Source organism: Lasiosphaeria miniovina, assembly GCF_030549165.1.
Source record: "Lasiosphaeria miniovina strain SMH2392-1A chromosome Unknown B0T26scaffold_6, whole genome shotgun sequence".
In the NCBI taxonomy this organism is placed as follows: domain Eukaryota; kingdom Fungi; phylum Ascomycota; class Sordariomycetes; order Sordariales; family Lasiosphaeriaceae; genus Lasiosphaeria; species Lasiosphaeria miniovina.
In genome coordinates this window covers 2,703,912-2,722,494 of record NW_026848225.1, presented here as the reverse complement: position 1 = coordinate 2,722,494, position 18,583 = coordinate 2,703,912, and the positions used below count along the sequence as shown (strand labels likewise).

The window sequence follows — 18,583 nt, the reverse complement described above, 5'->3', positions numbered from 1 at the left end:
TTTTAAAGGTCAGATCATCAGGGAATAGGGCCGGCAAGCGAAATTCACGGGATGTTGGAACACATACCAAGCACTGAACTAGGCCGCCCCCAACGGAAACAGAAGAACCGATGTTGTTCGATCGAGCCCTGCAGTACAATGTTAGCAGTGTTTCTCTGCCACTGTTATGCAAGGATATTTTCCATGTGAACAAGATCAGAATTGCATGAATGGTATATTAAGTATGTCTCTGCATCGGTGAACCCGGATAAGACTCGTCATCTAATAAATCATCATAAAGTAGGGGGTGTTGTGATATCACTACAAAAATAGACTTACACATTGGGCATCGAAGCTGTAGACAGGAGCACCTTCGTGATGTTGGTATAGCAAAGAGTCTGAGATGTACATTAGCGCAAGCACGATGTAGATGTGCAAATAAAAATGTGTAATAGGATGCTAATCAGTGGACGAGGTTTTCTAGGCCTGTCGCAGAAATGGCATATCTGCTCATATATTTATCGGAGCCCAGTGCCGTTTCATCAAGGAAGCGCTGTTGAGATTGGTATGGAGGACAGAAACTTACTCAAGTGAAGGCAGCGAACACAGCCAAGCGAGGACATAGAACTGTTAGGTATCTATAATTCTAGAGATACGGTCAGCAACTTGCACAATGCCAGGGAAATGAAGCGAGACAGTGTGAAGGCGATAGATCAGAAACAGCCATTGTTTTCCTCAAAGTATAAACTCAGTCGGTAATTCCAACCTGCCGAAGCAGAAATTGAATCATCACATAATTGTAAGACGAGAAATATGCGCGAATGTACTAACCTCACGGGCGCCGAGCTGGCGTTCGGCGGGGTTGGCATATCTCGTCAAGTAGGCAGCACCAAGATCGCGAAACAGCACGGCATCCCCCTCAGCCAGCCAATTCAAATGCAATCTTCGCCATGGATCCGTGTCTGGGTTTTCACTCGAAAGACAGCGGCGGGGACCTATTTCGCAATCTGTTAGCCATGCAACCATAAGCGTCCGAGACTTGTTCGCGCGACGAATTGACTTGTCGTTCAGACTGACGTTACAATTCTAGTTACATTTCCAATTTGGATCAAAGACTCTAGTTTGCGGTTTGAGTGTTGTCATCAGGAAAGATTGGGCTGAGCTATGCTGTGCAATGAGGGGAAGGTGCTTACCGGGTGATGTTGGAATGCGAAACTGTCGGTGTAGTTGGGAGTTGGAGGTAAAGATGAAAAAAAATTGAGCAGGTCTTTTTGAAGCTTGCAGATTGTGGAGCCGGCAAGAAAATCTAGCCTCTAGGGCGGGGTGGGGCAAAGCCCGTTGACTGATTGGGGCTGCCAGCTGCTATCTGCGTCACGTGTGAGCGCCACAGTTTCGCGTGATCCTGAATCCCCACCGCCTTTCCGTCTGACGCGTCGTCTTAATCCACTCTCTCGACTAATTGACCTGCTAGACACGGCCCGAATCCCCAACCCATCTTCCTTGTCCAATCCCGAGCATTGACAGAACGTACCAAACATGCCCGAAATTGCAGAAAGTAAGTCGCAGCTAGACAAATGGGCTCAATACGCGCGGTAGGAAGTACTTAGTAGACACACCGAATTGACATTTGGCCATCACATCAGTTGCGCGCGTTGTCCACTTCTTGCGCCTTCATGTTGTCGGCAAGACTATCACGTCTGCAGCCGCCCAGGAAGATGCGAATGTGTTTGGGAAAGTCGGAACTTCGGCAACCGAGTTTACGAAGGCAGTTAAGGGCAAGAAGGTGGGTTTGTTCCCAGGTCCCATGCGGATTACGAACACATAGGCTCCAGATCTCTAATCGCGATTCCACCAGGTCCTGTCGGCGGGGACTCAGGGGAAATACTTCTGGTATGTACCTTTCCCTTGCACCCAACGCTGTAGGCCGGGTAACTTACATGTCTCAAGGCTCGTTCTCGACAAGTCTCCGCATCCCGTGATGCATTTCGGCATGACTGGTTTGTCTACCTCCCAGGTTCAATCCGTATGCTGGCGGCTAATTTATCCTGCAGGTTGGATCCATATTCGCGGTGAAAAGACGGCATATACCAACTACTACAAGAAGATGAAGGCCGACGAGATGGATATCTGGCCGCCAAAGTTTTGGAAATTCCAACTAGATCTAAGCGGCGGCGCCCGGGGCAAGGAAACGGCCCAGATTGCCTTTACTGACCCTCGCCGCTTTGGTCGTGTGCGTCTTGTCGATTGCCCTGGCGCAGATATCCGAAAGTATTCGCCGCTGGTCGAGAACGGGCCAGATCCTGTCGTCGATAATGATGTCTTCACCGAGGACTACCTGAAACAGAAGATGCGATATCGTCACGTCCCCATCAAGGCCCTGCTCCTTGACCAGACCGTAATCAGTGGCATTGGCAACTGGGTGGGTGACGAAGTCCTCTTTCATGCAAAGCTCCACCCAGAACAGTACTGCAATGACTTCAGCGACGAAAGCATAAGTCAACTCTACAAGTCCATCCGCTATGTGTGTCAGCTGGCCGTCGACAAACTTGGAGACTCCGACGAGTTCCCGAAAGACTGGCTGTTCAACCACCGCTGGGGCAAGGGATCCAAAGGGGGCAGTCGACTCCCCAACGGCGAGAGGCTAGCCTTTCTAACAGTTGGAGGGCGGACAAGCTGTTATGCTCCCGATATCCAGAAAAAGAGCGGAAATGTCGCGCCAGGCATCAAGGAGGAGCCCCTAGAATCCGAGCCGGATACTTCAAGCCCAAAGAAACAAGCTAGATCCAAGGCGACCAAGAGTAAACAGGATCAACCTCCGATAAAAAGGAAGAAGGCAGTGGATGATGAGAAAGAGAAAGTGAAACCTGCAAAGAAGAGTAAACCCGAACCGACAAAGTCTTCGACACGTACCAATAAAGCCAAGGTCGAGGTGAAAACTGAAACGGACGTCAAGGTCGAAGCGGGCAGGCGGCGATCAGGAAGGCTCCAAGGAAATTCCGTTTGACCACATTATTTGGGCCATTAATCTGTCATACGAGCCACAAACAAACTGTTCTTCCTAAATTTCTGTCTGCCAAATATCGCTCTCAGCCGACCGCAGACCACTTACGACGAGATATCTAGGGCCAGGACACATTGTAGTTCAAGTGACAATCCTCTCCAGTCATCAAGATTTCATCCCGGTTTGCAAAACTTGCTTCTGGACTTGCTGGGTGCCATTCAAGGCTCCGACTCCACGTCCGGCGGAAAGGTTCCAAACAGGGCCATCATCTGTTTTACATCAGAAGAGGGGATTGGATTTCCATCTTTGGTTGCTTTGGCAATCATCCGGAAGTCTGGTCACTTGATTAGCAGCATGTTCGTCGCTGCCGGATGCAAACGACAGGGCTCGAAACTTACAGTCCACATAGTGCGCTTAACGATCAAACCGAGTCAGCAGACCCTAGAATGAACACTATTGGCCGTCTAGATTGGAATCCTTACCCGGCGTCGCGGTCATGTAGCACTCGCAACTTTCAGTTTCGGACGCATTCTTGAACGTGTGAATAGCCCGAGGTGGAACTGTCATCAGGTCCCCAGCTGAGGCGTCCACGTTGCCGTCGGGGGTTACGAATCGCATTGTCCCTATCTTTGGTCAACACCAAACTCTCAATCGACCACATTTGGGCCAACTACCTTTCGTCACCAAGAAGAGCTCGTCATGAAATCTGTGCCAATGCATGGGAGGCCCCGATGCCCCGGGCGGAATCTCGAGAAGCACGCCGCTCACTCGGTTCTCCGTAAGAGAACCATCCTCGTACACCCTAATGGTCATGGGGCCGACGCGCAGCGTTTCCGCGGCCTCTCTCTTGAATAGCTTCACTGGAACTGGACCTCGAGATGCCATTTTGCACGATCCTCGTTGGAGTTCTTTTTCGTGGCTAAGTTAAATATCTCTCGGGTCAGCCAACGGCGCCGTTCTTCTTTGTTCATTGCACTCACAAGATCCAAAGCGAGCAGACGTTAGTGAAACAGCATTGACGAACATGTACGTTTTGCCCCAAATATTTGATCTTGCATGCGTCGTTGGGGTTAGCGACAATGTCACGAGACTGTCCCGCAATATCTTTTCACGTGCTCAAGCTATCCCTTGAAGCTGCTGCACCATGTGGAAACAATGTCACCTTCCGATTGCTGCTCAAATCCGGCAAACGGTCTCTATCTTGGTCTATTTCTGGGCTGCACTTCGTCGTCTACGAAGCCGTTTTGCATCTGGGATTGTGCAAACCCTCTCAGGATGGCCTCGAAAAACGAACCTCCGATTAAGTTGGACGGGATTCATTTTCGCCGAATTCCATATCTTGTTGCCCCTCGGGGATCCCTTGGTCTCCAGACGGAAACAGGTTAAAAAAATTTTGCATCGCTCAAAGCCAAACCAAATAGAAGCTCGCGTGGGAGCTAAGGTGAGAATGAGCAGCTTCTTGAGGCTCCCGTCCCCGACAGCAAGACCGGGCATCCTCGGCATGCTCTCTTCCCGCAATACCCAGGCGAATAGAGATACGAGCGTCAGGCAGACTCGGCTTAGGGATCCTTCAAGATACGGTAGCGAACTTGGGTGGCCTGAGGCAGGTGGATGTAAATTTGGGGTTCGCTTTTGCCAAGGGTGCGGACTATCACTGCGCTCTCTTTGGGGAAGTTGTATCCTGCTCACGTCTGCCTCGTCTTAGTGCCGGCCCTTCTCGACATTTGGAGGCATGTCCAATATCCAGCGCATCTATCAACGGAAGGGCTTGACCCCGACAAAGTGGACGAAGTGTCGTTGTTATGTGGCGTAGTCACGTGTCGTCTGTCCTTGCCGAAATACCAAATATTTACGCACGTTCCCGACCTGATCTGCGCCATGTTTCACCGTGCCGATGTGGACTGCCGATCCGTATTCAAGTGCCGTCGAACGTGTAGTTCGTCAGTAGAGCCCAGTCCTAGCGCCTGATCTGCAATGATTATGCCGGAGGGCGGGCGTCTATCCCGACGACAGAGCTTCCCTTGGTGTTTGGTATTTGTGTCTCGCTAACATGACGACGGAAGGCGAAAAAAAGGAACAGGCACTTCCCGGTTCTGATTCTGGCGATCATCTTAGTTGCTTCTCACGGCTGACATTGAGGTAGGTAATTAATCTGTCGAGATATTGTTTCTCCATGGCCACTGTAATGGCTAAAAAAGTCTGTTCGTGTCTGGCTAATATATCTCCAACAGGCAGTTTAGCTTCCCCTGGCTCCGATTCGTGCGCCCACTTTCTCCAGCGCAACGGAACCAGCAGAGCCCTGGCCAATTTGTGATGCTGCTGCCCCTCACCTAATTAATATCCCAGAGGTGGCCACACTGGCACTTGGCTGCCTCGAGCCACCAGTCAATGGCCTTTGCCCACCACTGACAAGACAAGTCGCGTTGGAGATCCCCTCACGAGCCTCTACTGCCGAATTCCGACCACAATTGTCGGCGGCCAGGGCCAAAATGAAGGGATCTCGACCAGTGCTATTTCCAGCCTCGACGACCCGGCAATAGGGCCTCAGTCGCTTCAATGTAATTTTTTGCTATATGCGCCCCCTCTGAATCGAGATCTCGTGCAACACGATCGAGCTGGTGTGCCTCCCGCCCTCAGGGTATTTCTGTTCGTGGAGCTCCCTCCTCCTGAGGCTCGAGGGAGGTGGGGATTGTCGTCTTGTTTTCTTTTCTTCTCTCTTCCCCAACCGCCAAACCGTGTGGGGAGCATCACGCAGGTCCCCCCTTCCCCCATAGGCATCACCGTTCTTTCCCCTTTTCTTGCTACTCCATCTCAGCTGTCGGGCGATCCGCTCGCTTTATCAATCCAAGCATCTGGACGAATTGGTTTAGCCGGCGCCCTGAGAACGGCTGGGCTTACCGCGCCGCGTTGGGAAGAGTGAGTGGGCCTCGTGGGCCGTAGAGCATGACATCTCGAAGCATTCCACCAGCCGCAACCAGTGTCTGGTGCGGCTTGAGAGGCAAGATCCACCTTCCTACCGCTTCGCTACACGACTCCCAGCTCTTGCTCCCCATACACCACTATACTGCCCGCCCAACGCTTGGCCCTCAGTCGAGCAACAGAGGCCCTCACTTGGTCTTGGCACTGAATCCTCTCCTCTCAGCTACCGTCATCTTGCTAACAAGTCTTTATTAGCCCCTACTGTAATGCTTCCACGCTTCCCCACACGCCGACCTTCGGCCCTTTCTGCCGCGCCGAGAGAGCGCAGCAGTGGCGTCGTCCGCACGATCAGCGCTTTCTCCCCGTAACCTGGGGCAAGATGGGGCGAGAGAACCCTTCTCGGCCGGTTTCCTAGATTGCAGTCTGGGTCTGTGGCGCGCGCGCGCCCTTTACCGCGGTCCTGTTTGGAGAGCCGTTATACGGCCGTGCTTATCTCCAAGCCGTCACCCACGCCAGCTTCCTGAACCCGAGTAAGGCCCTTGACTCAGCCCGATCGGAAAGGATAGTCCGCAGCTCCAAGACAGAAGGTCCATCCGAGTCACGCGGCGGGCGTCCCTTGAGGATGACGACCAACTCATTACCAGCAGCTGGTCTTGGGGGTTCATGCGGGCAGGTCCTTCAGCGCGTTGGAGGTCAGGGGGAAAGAAACCTCCCCGGATTCGGGAGTCTTTGGTACGGGGGGAGGGGGTTGGCGTCTCGCTTGCCTTGTAAGCTTCTCCGCATTTCAGCATACCCGTGGGACAGAGCGGCAAGTAAGCGCACACTCGATGATTTTTTTTTCTTCTCGCGGGCACAGATTGCAACCGGGACCGGATATGCAGAATCCAGGCTGTTGAGTCCCATATCACTTCATTTACAGACAGGACCTTCATCTTACCCCAGGATCCTATGAGGGAATATGTCTTCGGCTTTCGGGCCCATCTTACCGGCAGCTTGCTGTGTCGTCGGGATGGCTCGCAAAGGCACCCCTGGGACCGAGATCCCTCTTTGGGACGTGGAACTGGGAGGGAGCAAGGGTCACCGAGACGCCGCGAGAAGAGAGGAGAGGCGAAGCGAAAGGGAACGGATATATAAAACCTTGACGCCATCCCACCTTCCCCACGATTCGAGACGGACCCGCCGCATCACATCTGTAGCCCAACCCGTCGCCAAGAGCCGCCTCCCAGTGAAAGTCTGCCCAACATGATTGCCAAACTCGCCGCCCTCGGGGCCCTCGTGGGCATGGCTTCGGCCCAGCAGGTCGGGACCTCGCAGACCGAGACCCATCCCAAGATGACGTGGCAGAAGTGCAGCTCCGGCGGCTCTTGCACAAACCAGAACGGAGAGGTCACTATCGACTCCAACTGGCGCTGGGTTCACGACAAGGGCGGCTACTCTAACTGCTACGACGGCAACAAGTGGAACGCGACCATCTGCAAAGATGCCAAGAGCTGTGCTGCCAACTGCGCCGTTGATGGCGCCAACTACCCGTCGACATACGGAGCCTCGACCAGCGGCAATGCCTTGACGCTGAAGTTCATCACCAAGGGTGAATACGGTAAGATCTAGCCCACCGTGGAGAGCCGTCGACCGTGAGTGATGGCTGCATGCAGGGCGTGGCGGCTAACATGCAGTTATCCAGCTACGAACATCGGCTCGCGCCTGTACCTGATGGCCAGCGCGACCAAGTACCAGATGTTCACGCTCCTTGGCAATGAGTTCACGTTCGATGTGGATGTCTCGAAGCTTGGGTAAGTTATGAGAGAAGAGACGCAATGTTCGCACACAGGTAGTCAGAAGCTAACTTGGCCCTCAAGATGCGGTCTCAACGGCGCCCTCTACTTTGTGGCCATGGACGAGGATGGTGGCCTGTCCAAGTACTCTGGCAATAAGGCTGGTGCCAAGTACGGCACTGGTTACTGTGATGCGCAGTGCCCGCGTGATCTCAAGTTCATCAACGGCGAGGCCAACGTTGCGAACTGGAAGGAGTCGTCCAACGACCCGAACGCCGGTGCCGGCGGCTGGGGTTCGTGCTGCACGGAGATGGATATCTGGTACGTGGCCCAAGCCTGCATCTTCATTCTCTTCCCACATATTCTGACTTGGTTTCGTATCCAGGGAGGCCAACTCCATCTCGACGGCGTATACCCCCCACCCTTGCAACCCCATCGGACAGCACCGCTGCAACGGCGATGACTGCGGCGGCACCTACTCCGACACTCGCTACGCGGGCTCGTGCGACCCCGACGGCTGCGACTTCAACTCGTACCGCCAGGGTGTCAAGGACTTCTACGGCCCCGGCATGACGGTCGACACCAAGAGCAAGATGACGGTGGTGACGCAGTTCATCAAGAGCGGCAGCGACCTCTCCGAGATCAAGCGCTTCTACGTGCAGAACGGCAAGGTGATTGCCAACTCAGAGAGCACTATCCCCGGCAACCCGGGCAACAGCATCACGCCCGACTTCTGCAAGTCGCAGAAGGTCGCCTTCAGCGACAAGGACATCTTCAACCAGATGGGCGGCTTCCCCCAGTTCAGCAAGGCCGTCGCCCAGCCCATGGTGCTCGTCATGTCCCTCTGGGACGACCACTTCGCCAACATGCTGTGGCTCGACTCCACCTTCCCTGTCGACGCCAGCGCCGACGAGCCTGGCAAGGGCCGCGGAACCTGCGACACCGCCTCGGGCGTGCCCGCCGACGTGGAGAGCACCCAGGCCACTAACCAGGTCATCTACTGTACGTGTCTCCCCTATCTCTGTATTCTTACGAACCGCACTAACCAATCTGTCAAAAACAACAGCCAACATCAAGTTCGGCCCCATCGGTTCCACCTTCAAGCAGCCCTCGTAAAGGCCCCAGCCAGTTGGGACGGCGCACTGCTGCTGCACGGCTCTGTGGCGCCCACCCGAGAAACTCTCACTATTTGCAATGATGGATCTGGGCGTTGCACATGGCTAGCTAGGTAGGTAGGTATATAGGGGGTGAAAAGACAGGGGATGCATGAGATTGTCTCTTTCTTGTGTGCATGCGTGCGTGCGTGTTGTTTCGTGTATAGCATTAGAAGCGGAGAAACACACCCCATGTGATGTGTGTGTCGTGTTCTGATAGAAAAACCTCTCGAGTTACAAAAAGGATATTGGCATCATTTTGAGTTTTTTTTGGGTGTGCTATAATCTATCGCGTCGAATGGCGGCTTTGTGTGGCTTTCTCCCCCCCCCCCCCCCCTTTTATCTTCTGCTTTGACACAGACGGATTTGGGTTCTGGTTTCCAGTCGCAAAACTCTCCGACTGGGCGGGCAGGATTTTGGTTGCTTCGAAACAGTTAGTTGAGGCAACGAATCAGCTCTCTCACTCCGCCGCCCCTTTTTCTTCCGTCCCAGCCATGACGTCACATTTTTGTACTGTGTGAGCTTACAGGCAAAAGATTTCGTTTCCGAGTTTCTTCCTGTCTTCATGGATGATGGAAATAATTAGAGGTTAAATCCCGGTTGCACACAGTTGTGCTAGTGAACTGATTGGCTGGTTGTGCGGAGACAGAAAAATAGTTGAGCCTGAACTGCGGTCTGAACTGATGAAAACAGAAATATCCCCAAAATACCGTCGCAGCCCACGATCCGCTAGATGACCCCCCGATCACCAGATTGGCTCGTCCCAGTGCATGAAGAGAGTCCGGTATCGTTCGTTGCTTCCTTGATCGCCTTTTCTCGATGCCCCCCGATGAACCTGTTCCGCGCCCCTACCTAACCTCATCGCCAATGCAATATCCCAAAGAGACAGAATGCTCCGGACATGACCAAAATGCTGAATTCATGTGCGGGCCGTTTGCAAGTTGAAAACGTGTCCAAAATGATATAAAAGGAGAATCGATGGAACTTGAGAGTTTAAGGGGTATCTGATCGTGCCTGACAGCGAGGTGTCTTTTGAACAGAGTAAAATCGTGTATCATAAAAACCATCGCCTCAAACGCAGATGTGATGACAAGAAAAAAGAAAAAAAAAACGATGAAGGGCGCGAATCTCATATCGGCAGTGTCGGTGATTTAGTCCTGCCGCAAGTCATGCTGGAAGCCGACGCAGTAGTTGTAATCGGGGGATCCCACTTGCACGGGAATCATGCTCAGCAGATTAAGGAACTGCTCCCCGTTCTTCTTGAAGTTGACGACCTCGATCTGGAGCTCCGTCTTCCTATCGACGGCCTTGCGCATCCTGCGGATGATGTCCTTGTCGACATATTTCCTCGTCGACCTCGGTCTGACCTTGCCGCCAGGAGCTTGGAGGAATCTACAGTTTCTGCCCATGACTTCGGGTAGAGTGTAGCCGGTCATGTCGAGAAAGGTAGGAGAAGCGTAGACGATGGGCTGATCTGGTTGTATCAAGTCACACATGATGATGGGACAGGAAGCATCCAGTTTGCCCAGTTGTATTTGTGGGTTCGGCCGTTGGTATATCTGGAGCTGCTCGGGTGTTAGCTGCCAGGTTACACAATAGACCACCTGACTTTGACCAGAAATGACTAACCAGAATACCCATTATATCCCAGCTGCTAGCGCTGTACAGCCCCGGGTATATGAGAGCGTCGTGCGTCTGTCCCTGCGACGTCTCGTCCTGGTACGCCCAAACTTGGGTGAGCAGGTGCAGAGGCCTACAAGGGGCAGACAAGATAGTACCTGATATTTAGCGGCATCCTCCTCCCAAGGGTTCATGTCCATGCTGTTCTGGAGGCGTGGGTGGTGGTGCGGCAAGACCGGGGCCTCGTCCTCTCACTCGGCAAGCCTGCTGCAGCCCTGAACTAATGTAGGTTGCGTGATAGGAGCCCGGTTATGTGGCAAAGACATCAACAGCAAGGGCCAATGGAGAAGCTGAAGCAATGGAAAAACCCGAGGTGGCGCGGTGACAAGGGGAGAGTAGCAAGACGAATGGTCGGGGGTGACGGCACGAGGGGGATATTTAACGATGCTTGAAACTTATCCAGATTCTAAAATTGCTAGAGTCTGAGGTGGTCGCTGGAGGGCGGACAGAAATGCCCAATGCCCAATGCTGACCGTCATCGAGTCCCATCGAGATCCTCCTGGGGGCATCGGCAAACTGATGGCTGCACAATCGAAGCAGTGCTGGTTGAGCCATGAAAAATGCCGAAAATCAGGCCAGACAACGGGTGGCAGGGCTAGACAGCAGCATCTCTTAGCTCCAAGCTCCGCTCACTTGGAGAGGAGCGGCCGGAGGGGGCGTGATAAACGAGTGCAGAGCGAGGGACAAAGGGCGGGAGCAAATCGCCAGACACGACACGTGCAGAGACCGGTCAAGACCTAAAGGCATTTTTGCCGCGGAATAATCGGCAAGGTGGTTTTGGTGCGATCCTGTTGTGGTCTCGGTTTGGTCGTGATCGCAGCGCGCATAGGGAATCGCTGTGATCGGAGCTATCTCAAAGGACGGACTAGCAGCCCCAGCATGCGGGCGTCTTCTGGGCCGTCAAGGACCCATAACATGGGGTCCAGGGCCTGGGCTTTGACCAATCCGGGCTGAGCCGAGCTACCTTCAGTGGTGACTGGTCGCCCTTCGACAGGTAGCACTTTTTGGCGATCCCGGCAGACAACGTTTTTGGCCGCAGATCTGAAAGCATCAGCGCTGAGCACCCACAACCCACGCCCCTCCCCCAGATCGGACCAAAGACAACGCGCACAACAGGCCCATCCTGGCTCTGCGCGCCATCCAACGCTCGAAGGCTTTCCTTAGTAGAGTAGCTTCGGCGCAATTCCTCCGGACTGCGCCAACCTAAAACGAAGCTCCCTCCACCTCCCCTACGGCCGCTCTGAGCACTAGAGAAGTCCTACCACAGCATCGCCGTCTCGACCCCCGAGGCGGAGAGAGGGAAAAGAAACGGACGTGGTGTAGGCAACCGAGGCGGTGGGTGAGGAGAGCTTGCGGCATTGGCGGCTCCCCGCAAGGGAGTGCGTGGTTCGCATCCGAATCATCACGTCACATAGGTAGCCGACCGACAAGGCAGTGGGCGTGCATCATGTCATCCCTTGTGTAGTGCAGCTTGACTGCGGGCTGCCTCGTGGATGTCGTCGGCAGGACCGTTACAGGCCGAAGCAAGGCCTGGACGTCAGCTTTCCTGTTCTGGAAGCATCGCAGACTGGTTTCCCACAGCCTCCCCTTCTAGCGCCACTCCTAGACGGCACGCGCGCGATGCGAAGCTGGGCACGACGTTCTCCGCAATTACGACGCCGTCAATCATAAAGAAGGACATCTCCACACTACGCTCGGCGGCAGGCAGAGAAGACAAAGGGCCGCACCCAAGCAAGGGGCGAGGGGCCAGGACGAATAAAGAGCAGTAGCCGGGCCGACGGGCGTTGCGGGGGCCGATGGGTTCACGGAGAGGGATGTTTGCAGCATCGCAATCGTGTTTTGGTCACAGCACCCGCCTTAGGCTCGCACCATCTCTCCGTCTGGTAATGCAATTGTTTAGCGTCATTTAGCGTTTGGAACGCGGATTATGGTGGATGTACATACATACCTACCTACCTTAGGTACCCATCAGGTAGGCAAGGTACGCTTGAATGTAGAACTGACGAGAGTAGGAGTGAAGCCGTCGGCTAGACAGCGCTGTCGTAAATCAATGGGAGTAAACATATTGCCGTGTCATCCGCAAGTAGTGTACGAAATATTGTTGTGTATTCACGTGTAGTCTTTGACATCCTCAAATCGTCGATGAGGCTGAAGGCTGGGCGAGGGTGCCCCCAGGACAGGTCTGTGTGGAGCTGCTCAGGTCCTTGGCCAATTGATCGACAGACGGGCATCTCAAGGGGGAACTGTCGGTACCCGCCCTTGGCTGTGGACTTTTTGCCTTTCTGGCTTCTGCCAGTGCCACGTCACTTGATCCCCGCTAAGCCAGAGCAGGCAAGCGCGAAGCCCCCCCTGCCTTGCCTGCTCACTGAGGGGGTACCCTGCAGATGAGAAAGCGCAAAAACCACCCCTTGGGAAAAGGTCTGCCAACAAACGCGTCTCACTAGCAGCAGTAATCGTTCCACACGCGTTCGTTCCTCCCGTTATCGAGTACAGCACTTTCCATCCTCGGTTTCCATTCCATGCTGCCCTGAGTCCTAACCCCATGATCGTACAACACCAATCTCAACGTTTTCCATCCTAATCTTGGGCCTTATTGTGGTACCAAGGCAAGCACCAAGGCCATCGTCCGTCGGGTTTCCATTGAACACCCCGTAACCAGCCCAGCGTAAAGGCGCCCAGACGAGTATTTGGTTTCGTTCATTTGGGGAAACACGAGATTCGTCTCACCTTGTGTGCATACCTCCCACATACGATTTTTACCCCTCAGAGCGCGACGCAGGAATCGAGCGAGGCCTTTTTTGATCCGTCTCGTCATCCCAACTGGGCCGTGTCCCTGGCTCGGGAGACAACCTAAGTTAGGAGAGCTTGTGCCTATTCCCATCATGCCGTCACTACTACAGCGCCGTCTCCGCCCCAACAGGTCGGCATCGGCTTCGACTTCAGCTTTGAGATCCGCACCAGTTCGTGATGCCGCTCCCGCTCCAGCCACCGAGCTGCCGCCCATCGAAGTACCCGCCCACCCAATCAACGACGTAGGCAGGCGCGCACTGTCTGATATCTCCAACAACCGCGAGACGCGCAAGTATCAGGACCACCTCACCAAGTCGGCTACCTATCTACGCTCTAGCGTTGGCAGTGTCAATGATGTCCTGTTTGCTCGTCAAAGCCAGCTGGCCAGCGCGATCGAAAAGCGCACTGTACAAAGTATCACCGAAAAGACAGAGTACGAGGCCGACTTGGAGAAATATGTTGAAAAGCTCAATACTGAGATAGGCGAATTGACGGATGGTGCCGAGGCGGCCTTGCGCGATGTGATTGACTGCCGCGCCGAGCTAGACGACGAGAAGATGGTGCTCGAAGCCGTACACAGAGCCGTCGAGGAGGCGAATACACAGCGGGCCCAGTTCCTGACCCAGCAACAGCGAGATAGGAGGCCGAAGCGAACACGGCGACCTGGCGCAGATAGCGATAGCGAGAATGGAGAGGAGGTGGTGGATAACGCCGAAGCTGAGGATGACGACGATGATCTGGGTATGCACGACGCTCTGCCCTTAACGAGCGTGCACGACATTCTGAAAACGGAGCGGCAAGCCAAGGCCGAGGAGTACCAGGCCATGAGCGTACACGAGCGATACGCCGTGAACAATGACTATATCGCCTTCAAGAGGACATGGCATGACGCCCTCCATCCAGATGACCAGATCCCCCTGCCCGATGCGTCCACATGGTTTGATCGAAGCGGCAGACCCACCAAGGGTGTAGCAGCCGAGCCCGAAGACGACGATCTCGTGGTAGAGCGCGAGATCATCGACCTGAAGTGCCCGCTATCGCTGCAGGTCATGCGCGAGCCGTACAGTAACCACAAGTGCAAACACACATTCGAGAAATCCGCCATCATGGACTTTTTGAGAACCAGTGGTGGTGCCGCAAAGTGCCCTGTCTGTTCCCAAGTACGTGGCTTTCCCACATTCGCATTGACGTGCTTTGAAACCCGCTAACGCTTTTACTCCAGGAACTACGAATCAAGGACCTGTACCTGGACGAGTTGGTGCTACGGAAACTGAAGCGCGCCGAGCAAGCAGCCCGACGCAATAACGACGACACGTCAGGTCTCGATTCCGAGAGCGATAGAAACGAGAGCGTGCGCGTTCAAAGCTCAACCCGCGTCAAAAAAGAAAGGATGCACCGGAAGGTCGAGGATGTCGAGGACGACGAGACTGAGTAACTTCTGTTATGCATGCGCTACTTCAGATGAGTTCCGACAACTGGCATGTCCACACCCACAGCCGCTCAAGGTTTAGTGACAATTGATTTCTCGTCTATGGAAGAGACTCGCTTGTCATGAACGGAGATGCGTACGTCGTTATCATATCTGACCCGAGTTCAGTCTGGCATCCACCGTGGCACAGAAAAGGCCATCTATCGCCAAATATCCATCGCGAGACATTCCTGTGTTGACCTAAATCAAGGAAACCCAACATCCGAACCCTCTTCTAGCCCTTCCTCAGCCGGTGAATCTGTCGATGTTTTTGTTCCGTGCCTTGTACCCTCTCTGGCCCTTTTTGACAACTCTGGTGGGTCGTTGATGGACAAGGAGAAACGAAAAAGATGGAGGGAACGCCGCGCGAAACATGAAGAAAAAATGGCTGGAAAATCTAATACAATCAAGAAAGTGTGTATGAGAACTGCTGCGGGCGAAGGCTCGCGTGCCTGGTAGGAAATGGCAATGGATCGCTCGGCGTGGTCCTTGGCGGACTCTTCTAACCCACCTGGGTCAGTTCGTATGCCTAGTCGCGATCAACTTTGACCGTCTCGTCCGCCGAATAACTATACGCTGCTGTACAACCGCCGGTTCCGAGGAAGACTTGCGGAAACCCGTTCTGGTGTTCGTTCGACGATGCAGGTGGTGAGGGCAGAGAAACGACGCCTGCAGGCCTGCCTTGGTGGTGGTACTGGGAAAGCCCTAGCGGATGGGGCCGGCAGTACCCAACCGCTGCTTGTGATCTGCCACCAAATTGCTGCTGCTCAAACCGGAACCGTAATGGCTGGTTTGACGGCGAAAAGCCCATGGGGGGACTACTGCTGGGCAGGGCAGCGACTGAGGCCGTGGGAGTCATGACCTGGCTGTATTGGAGCTGTGCCCTTGCCGGGTCAAGAAGAGGACTGTGCAAGGAACGAGTCGAGAACATCTCCGTCAGCCTTCTTGATCTCCAAAAAAATCTTATCTTTTCCATTGGAGAAAGCGGACCAAACACTCACGTCAAAAGCGCGGGTTGAACGAAGAAATCGGCGGGGGACATGGCGGGCGACGACGCCAGCGGACTGCTGGCACTTCCCTCGTCATCCAAGTCAGGGCTCTGCGCCGGAGAGAAGTCGTCGCACACGGCATCATCTGAGGCCGAAATCCTTCCAGCGTTGGCGAAGGAGCCTCGACGTTTGCGGCAAGTGTATTTGTGGACTCCCCATCTATCGAACCGAGATCTGTACGCTCGGGTTCTATTTCGAGGCGCGGGCACGCTCGTATATCAGACAAGGACAAGACCAAATGAGGCTGGCATGGTGGGATGGACGAAACAAACAGATGCTTGCTCGGAATGGGCTTTCTGCATCGCTCCCTGCCTCCGATGTGCCCAGCCGAGGCCATGCGCACAAGACACGTGAGTAGGGGCAAAACGCGGGTGGGACCCGGAGCCCGGCAGAATAAAAGCAGAAAGGGGGACAAGACCTACGATGCCTTGAATCTATGCTTTTCCTCCATGAAGCGCTGCACCTCGTGGAGTGGTTTTTTTTGCTCCTTGTATTGCCGGACAATAGTCTCCCGATGCTCGTCCCATGGTTTTGTCATGGTACCGAGGATAGAGAGACGAGAGAAAAGCGAGCAAGTAAGTCGGCTGAGCTGATGCCGATGAGAAGAGCCGAAAAACTGGAAGGTCGGAGGACGCGGAAGCCACGAGATCCGGGAAATAGACTTGGTATGCTTCGGGTGAGTTGATGCACCGACGCAAGGCTGTGCGGGACGGGACCTCGGGATCTTTGGAGTGCTCCTGCGGAAACCGAACCAAGGCCGATGCCGAAAGGGGAGTGCTCTGTTGTTGACCATGGATTACCAAAAGCCAAAATGAGGGGATTTGTTCAGCTATATACAAGCTCTCTCTCTCTCTGTGGCTTTCACTCCTCTAACACACACTCCATCTCTTTCCCTCCTTGTTGTCGTTACGTGTCACGGCTCATGATTTGGAGCATATTACTGCCACCTCGCCCAGCACCATCTGCAGGGACTCGAGTACTGATTCACCCCTCAATGAGCGAAGCCAAAAAAGGTGAGGCAACCAATTATGACATTTCAGCAGTTGAGACTCCCAGCAAGAATCTACCACGGATGCCACTTGGCTTCATCCGAAGGGCAGATGAGAGAACGGTTAGTCGTCGGAATGGCGGGGAAGAAGCAAGGCTATGGTCAACAAGCGGAAGGCGAGTGGACTGTCACCTAGCTCAAGCCATGGCGCCCCCCCTCCCCCGAGTCTCGATGAGGAACAAAGCAGCATAGTTCCGTGTTCTGGGCCGGTTATTGAGTTCGGTCAAGCTCACACGGTCTCCCTAGGCTCTTTGGGTAAAGACCAACGAATCGAGCTAGGCGACGAAACAATTGTGTGCAGCTACCCGGATGTCACGCTGATGATGAGACGCCGCATGCCCATGTCCATGCCAGTGCGAAATGCGAGGGACAGGACAGTAGACGCAACAAAAGTCACCAGGGGCGCAACGTCAGTGTAGACTGAGCGAGTGTCGACTTCGAGTGAGGCTGACGAGGCTCCAATGCCAGTGACTAAGAACGCAACCCAGCTTATTCCCTAATAGAGGGTGTGTGACACACGCATACACTCGTCCCAGATTGGGATAAGCACCATGATTTTCTCAACTAACATATGCAGGTAACCGTCGCTCCAGGAAGGCCACAAATGACAGGCAGCTAAAGCTGTCGCTCGTCCACTCAGGACCCCCAACTGCTGCCGTCCGACACTGCGAATAAGGCTGAGCGGGACGAAGTCACGCCAACCGCAGACATGACACGCTCTCCCCACTTCACGTCACTTGGACGTCGGCAGCCTCAGACAGACACGCACACCCACACGTATACGCGACCACGGCAAACGCATCCCATCCCATCCCCACGCCAACTTCTAGCGGCTGCCCCCCAACTTGGTCAACTCAAGCGCGTTTCAAATCCCCTGGTCTTGGCTTTTCCCGCAGCCGACGAGACTTATCGCCTGGCTTTGCTTTTGCCGTCATGGGCTGCTCCAGCTCCGGCTTTGAGGTTACGCACCCAGCACTTGACGTGAACCAAGATACTACTTAGGCAAGGTAGTCAAGAGGCCGGGCTGGCCCATGCCATGCCATACCACGGTTTTGCTCTTTCTGGCACATGCCGCCGCCTCGCGTCTCTCTCCTACTCTGGGCGCGCACGCACGAAGTCATCTGATTTCTGTCCCAAACCAAACAGTGGCGGAGCAGAGTTGCAATTGCGCCGTTCCCCAGCGACCCCGTCCCATGTTGTCAAACTAGCCGCCAGGACCTTACGTCAACTTGTCAAGAGATCTTCTCCCTACTAGTGCACGATCCGTCCGTCAATGTACCTGTACATACATGACGGAGTTCCGCGCCAGGCAGCCGGGTCCCGAAGACCGGCCTCCCCTCTCTATTTCACTGCCCCCCTGCCCCATTCTCCCCAGCTTACACATAAATACGCTGATATTCATGTGTGTGTCAGGTCTAGACGCGATACCTAGGTTTAGTCAGCCAATCTAAACCTGGGGTCTACAAGTTTTGGAGTCGGGTAGCGGAAACGAGGAGGGCGGTCTAGGCGGACTGCGGCCCGGCCCTTGCTGACCGTTTTGGCCCCAACCCACACCCAACTCAGACAAACCCCTCTCTAACACATAAAAAAAAATACTGCCGGCATCCAGAGCACCAGGACGGACCGAAGGGGGATGCGGAGAGGTTGGCAGCCTGGTGCACCAAGACGCTTCTGGCCGCTTCCCGAGTAAGGCTGGAGGCTGTCTTCGTTCTCACCGCCGCCA

General features: G+C 54.4%; 6 protein-coding genes across 6 annotated transcripts; 3 read left to right on the top strand and 3 right to left on the bottom strand.

Annotated features, from left to right (window-relative positions):
* Positions 1-1,612: 1,612 nt before the first annotated feature.
* B0T26DRAFT_653700 (uncharacterized protein) lies at positions 1,613-2,983 on the top strand (the record flags this gene model as incomplete). The annotated part of the gene is made up of 4 exons (XM_060438480.1): positions 1,613-1,762; positions 1,835-1,869; positions 1,927-1,976; positions 2,031-2,983. Coding segments are annotated over 4 exons (1,188 nt in total), but the record flags the coding sequence as incomplete, so codon positions are not given.
* A 215-nt stretch (positions 2,984-3,198) lies between these two features.
* On the bottom strand, positions 3,199-3,865 carry B0T26DRAFT_679151 (RmlC-like cupin domain-containing protein; the record flags this gene model as incomplete). Its single annotated transcript, XM_060440313.1, has 4 exons — positions 3,199-3,314; positions 3,379-3,393; positions 3,463-3,603; positions 3,655-3,865. 4 exons carry the CDS (start codon positions 3,863-3,865, stop codon positions 3,199-3,201), a joined length of 483 nt encoding a protein of 160 aa, XP_060293086.1.
* Positions 3,866-6,996: 3,131 nt separating this feature from the next.
* Positions 6,997-9,150, top strand: B0T26DRAFT_423430 (glycoside hydrolase). The gene is made up of 5 exons (XM_060434920.1): positions 6,997-7,496; positions 7,581-7,689; positions 7,756-7,992; positions 8,057-8,673; positions 8,738-9,150. Exons 1-5 carry the CDS (start codon positions 7,142-7,144, stop codon positions 8,785-8,787), a joined length of 1,368 nt encoding a protein of 455 aa, XP_060293085.1. The 5' UTR covers positions 6,997-7,141; the 3' UTR covers positions 8,788-9,150.
* An 826-nt stretch (positions 9,151-9,976) lies between these two features.
* On the bottom strand, positions 9,977-10,645 carry B0T26DRAFT_754934 (putative vivid protein; the record flags this gene model as incomplete). The annotated part of the gene is made up of 3 exons (XM_060445882.1): positions 9,977-10,390; positions 10,455-10,541; positions 10,604-10,645. The coding sequence occupies 3 exons, from the start codon at positions 10,643-10,645 to the stop codon at positions 9,977-9,979; spliced, it is 543 nt and encodes a 180-aa protein (XP_060293084.1).
* Positions 10,646-13,387: 2,742 nt separating this feature from the next.
* B0T26DRAFT_653026 (zinc-finger of the MIZ type in Nse subunit-domain-containing protein) lies at positions 13,388-14,730 on the top strand (the record flags this gene model as incomplete). The annotated part of the gene is made up of 3 exons (XM_060438417.1): positions 13,388-13,465; positions 13,499-14,455; positions 14,518-14,730. 3 exons carry the CDS (start codon positions 13,388-13,390, stop codon positions 14,728-14,730), a joined length of 1,248 nt encoding a protein of 415 aa, XP_060293083.1.
* A 1,030-nt stretch (positions 14,731-15,760) lies between these two features.
* B0T26DRAFT_652818 (Clr5 domain-containing protein) lies at positions 15,761-16,350 on the bottom strand (the record flags this gene model as incomplete). Its single annotated transcript, XM_060438400.1, has 2 exons — positions 15,761-16,001; positions 16,235-16,350. The coding sequence occupies 2 exons, from the start codon at positions 16,348-16,350 to the stop codon at positions 15,761-15,763; spliced, it is 357 nt and encodes a 118-aa protein (XP_060293082.1).
* Positions 16,351-18,583: the final 2,233 nt, after the last annotated feature.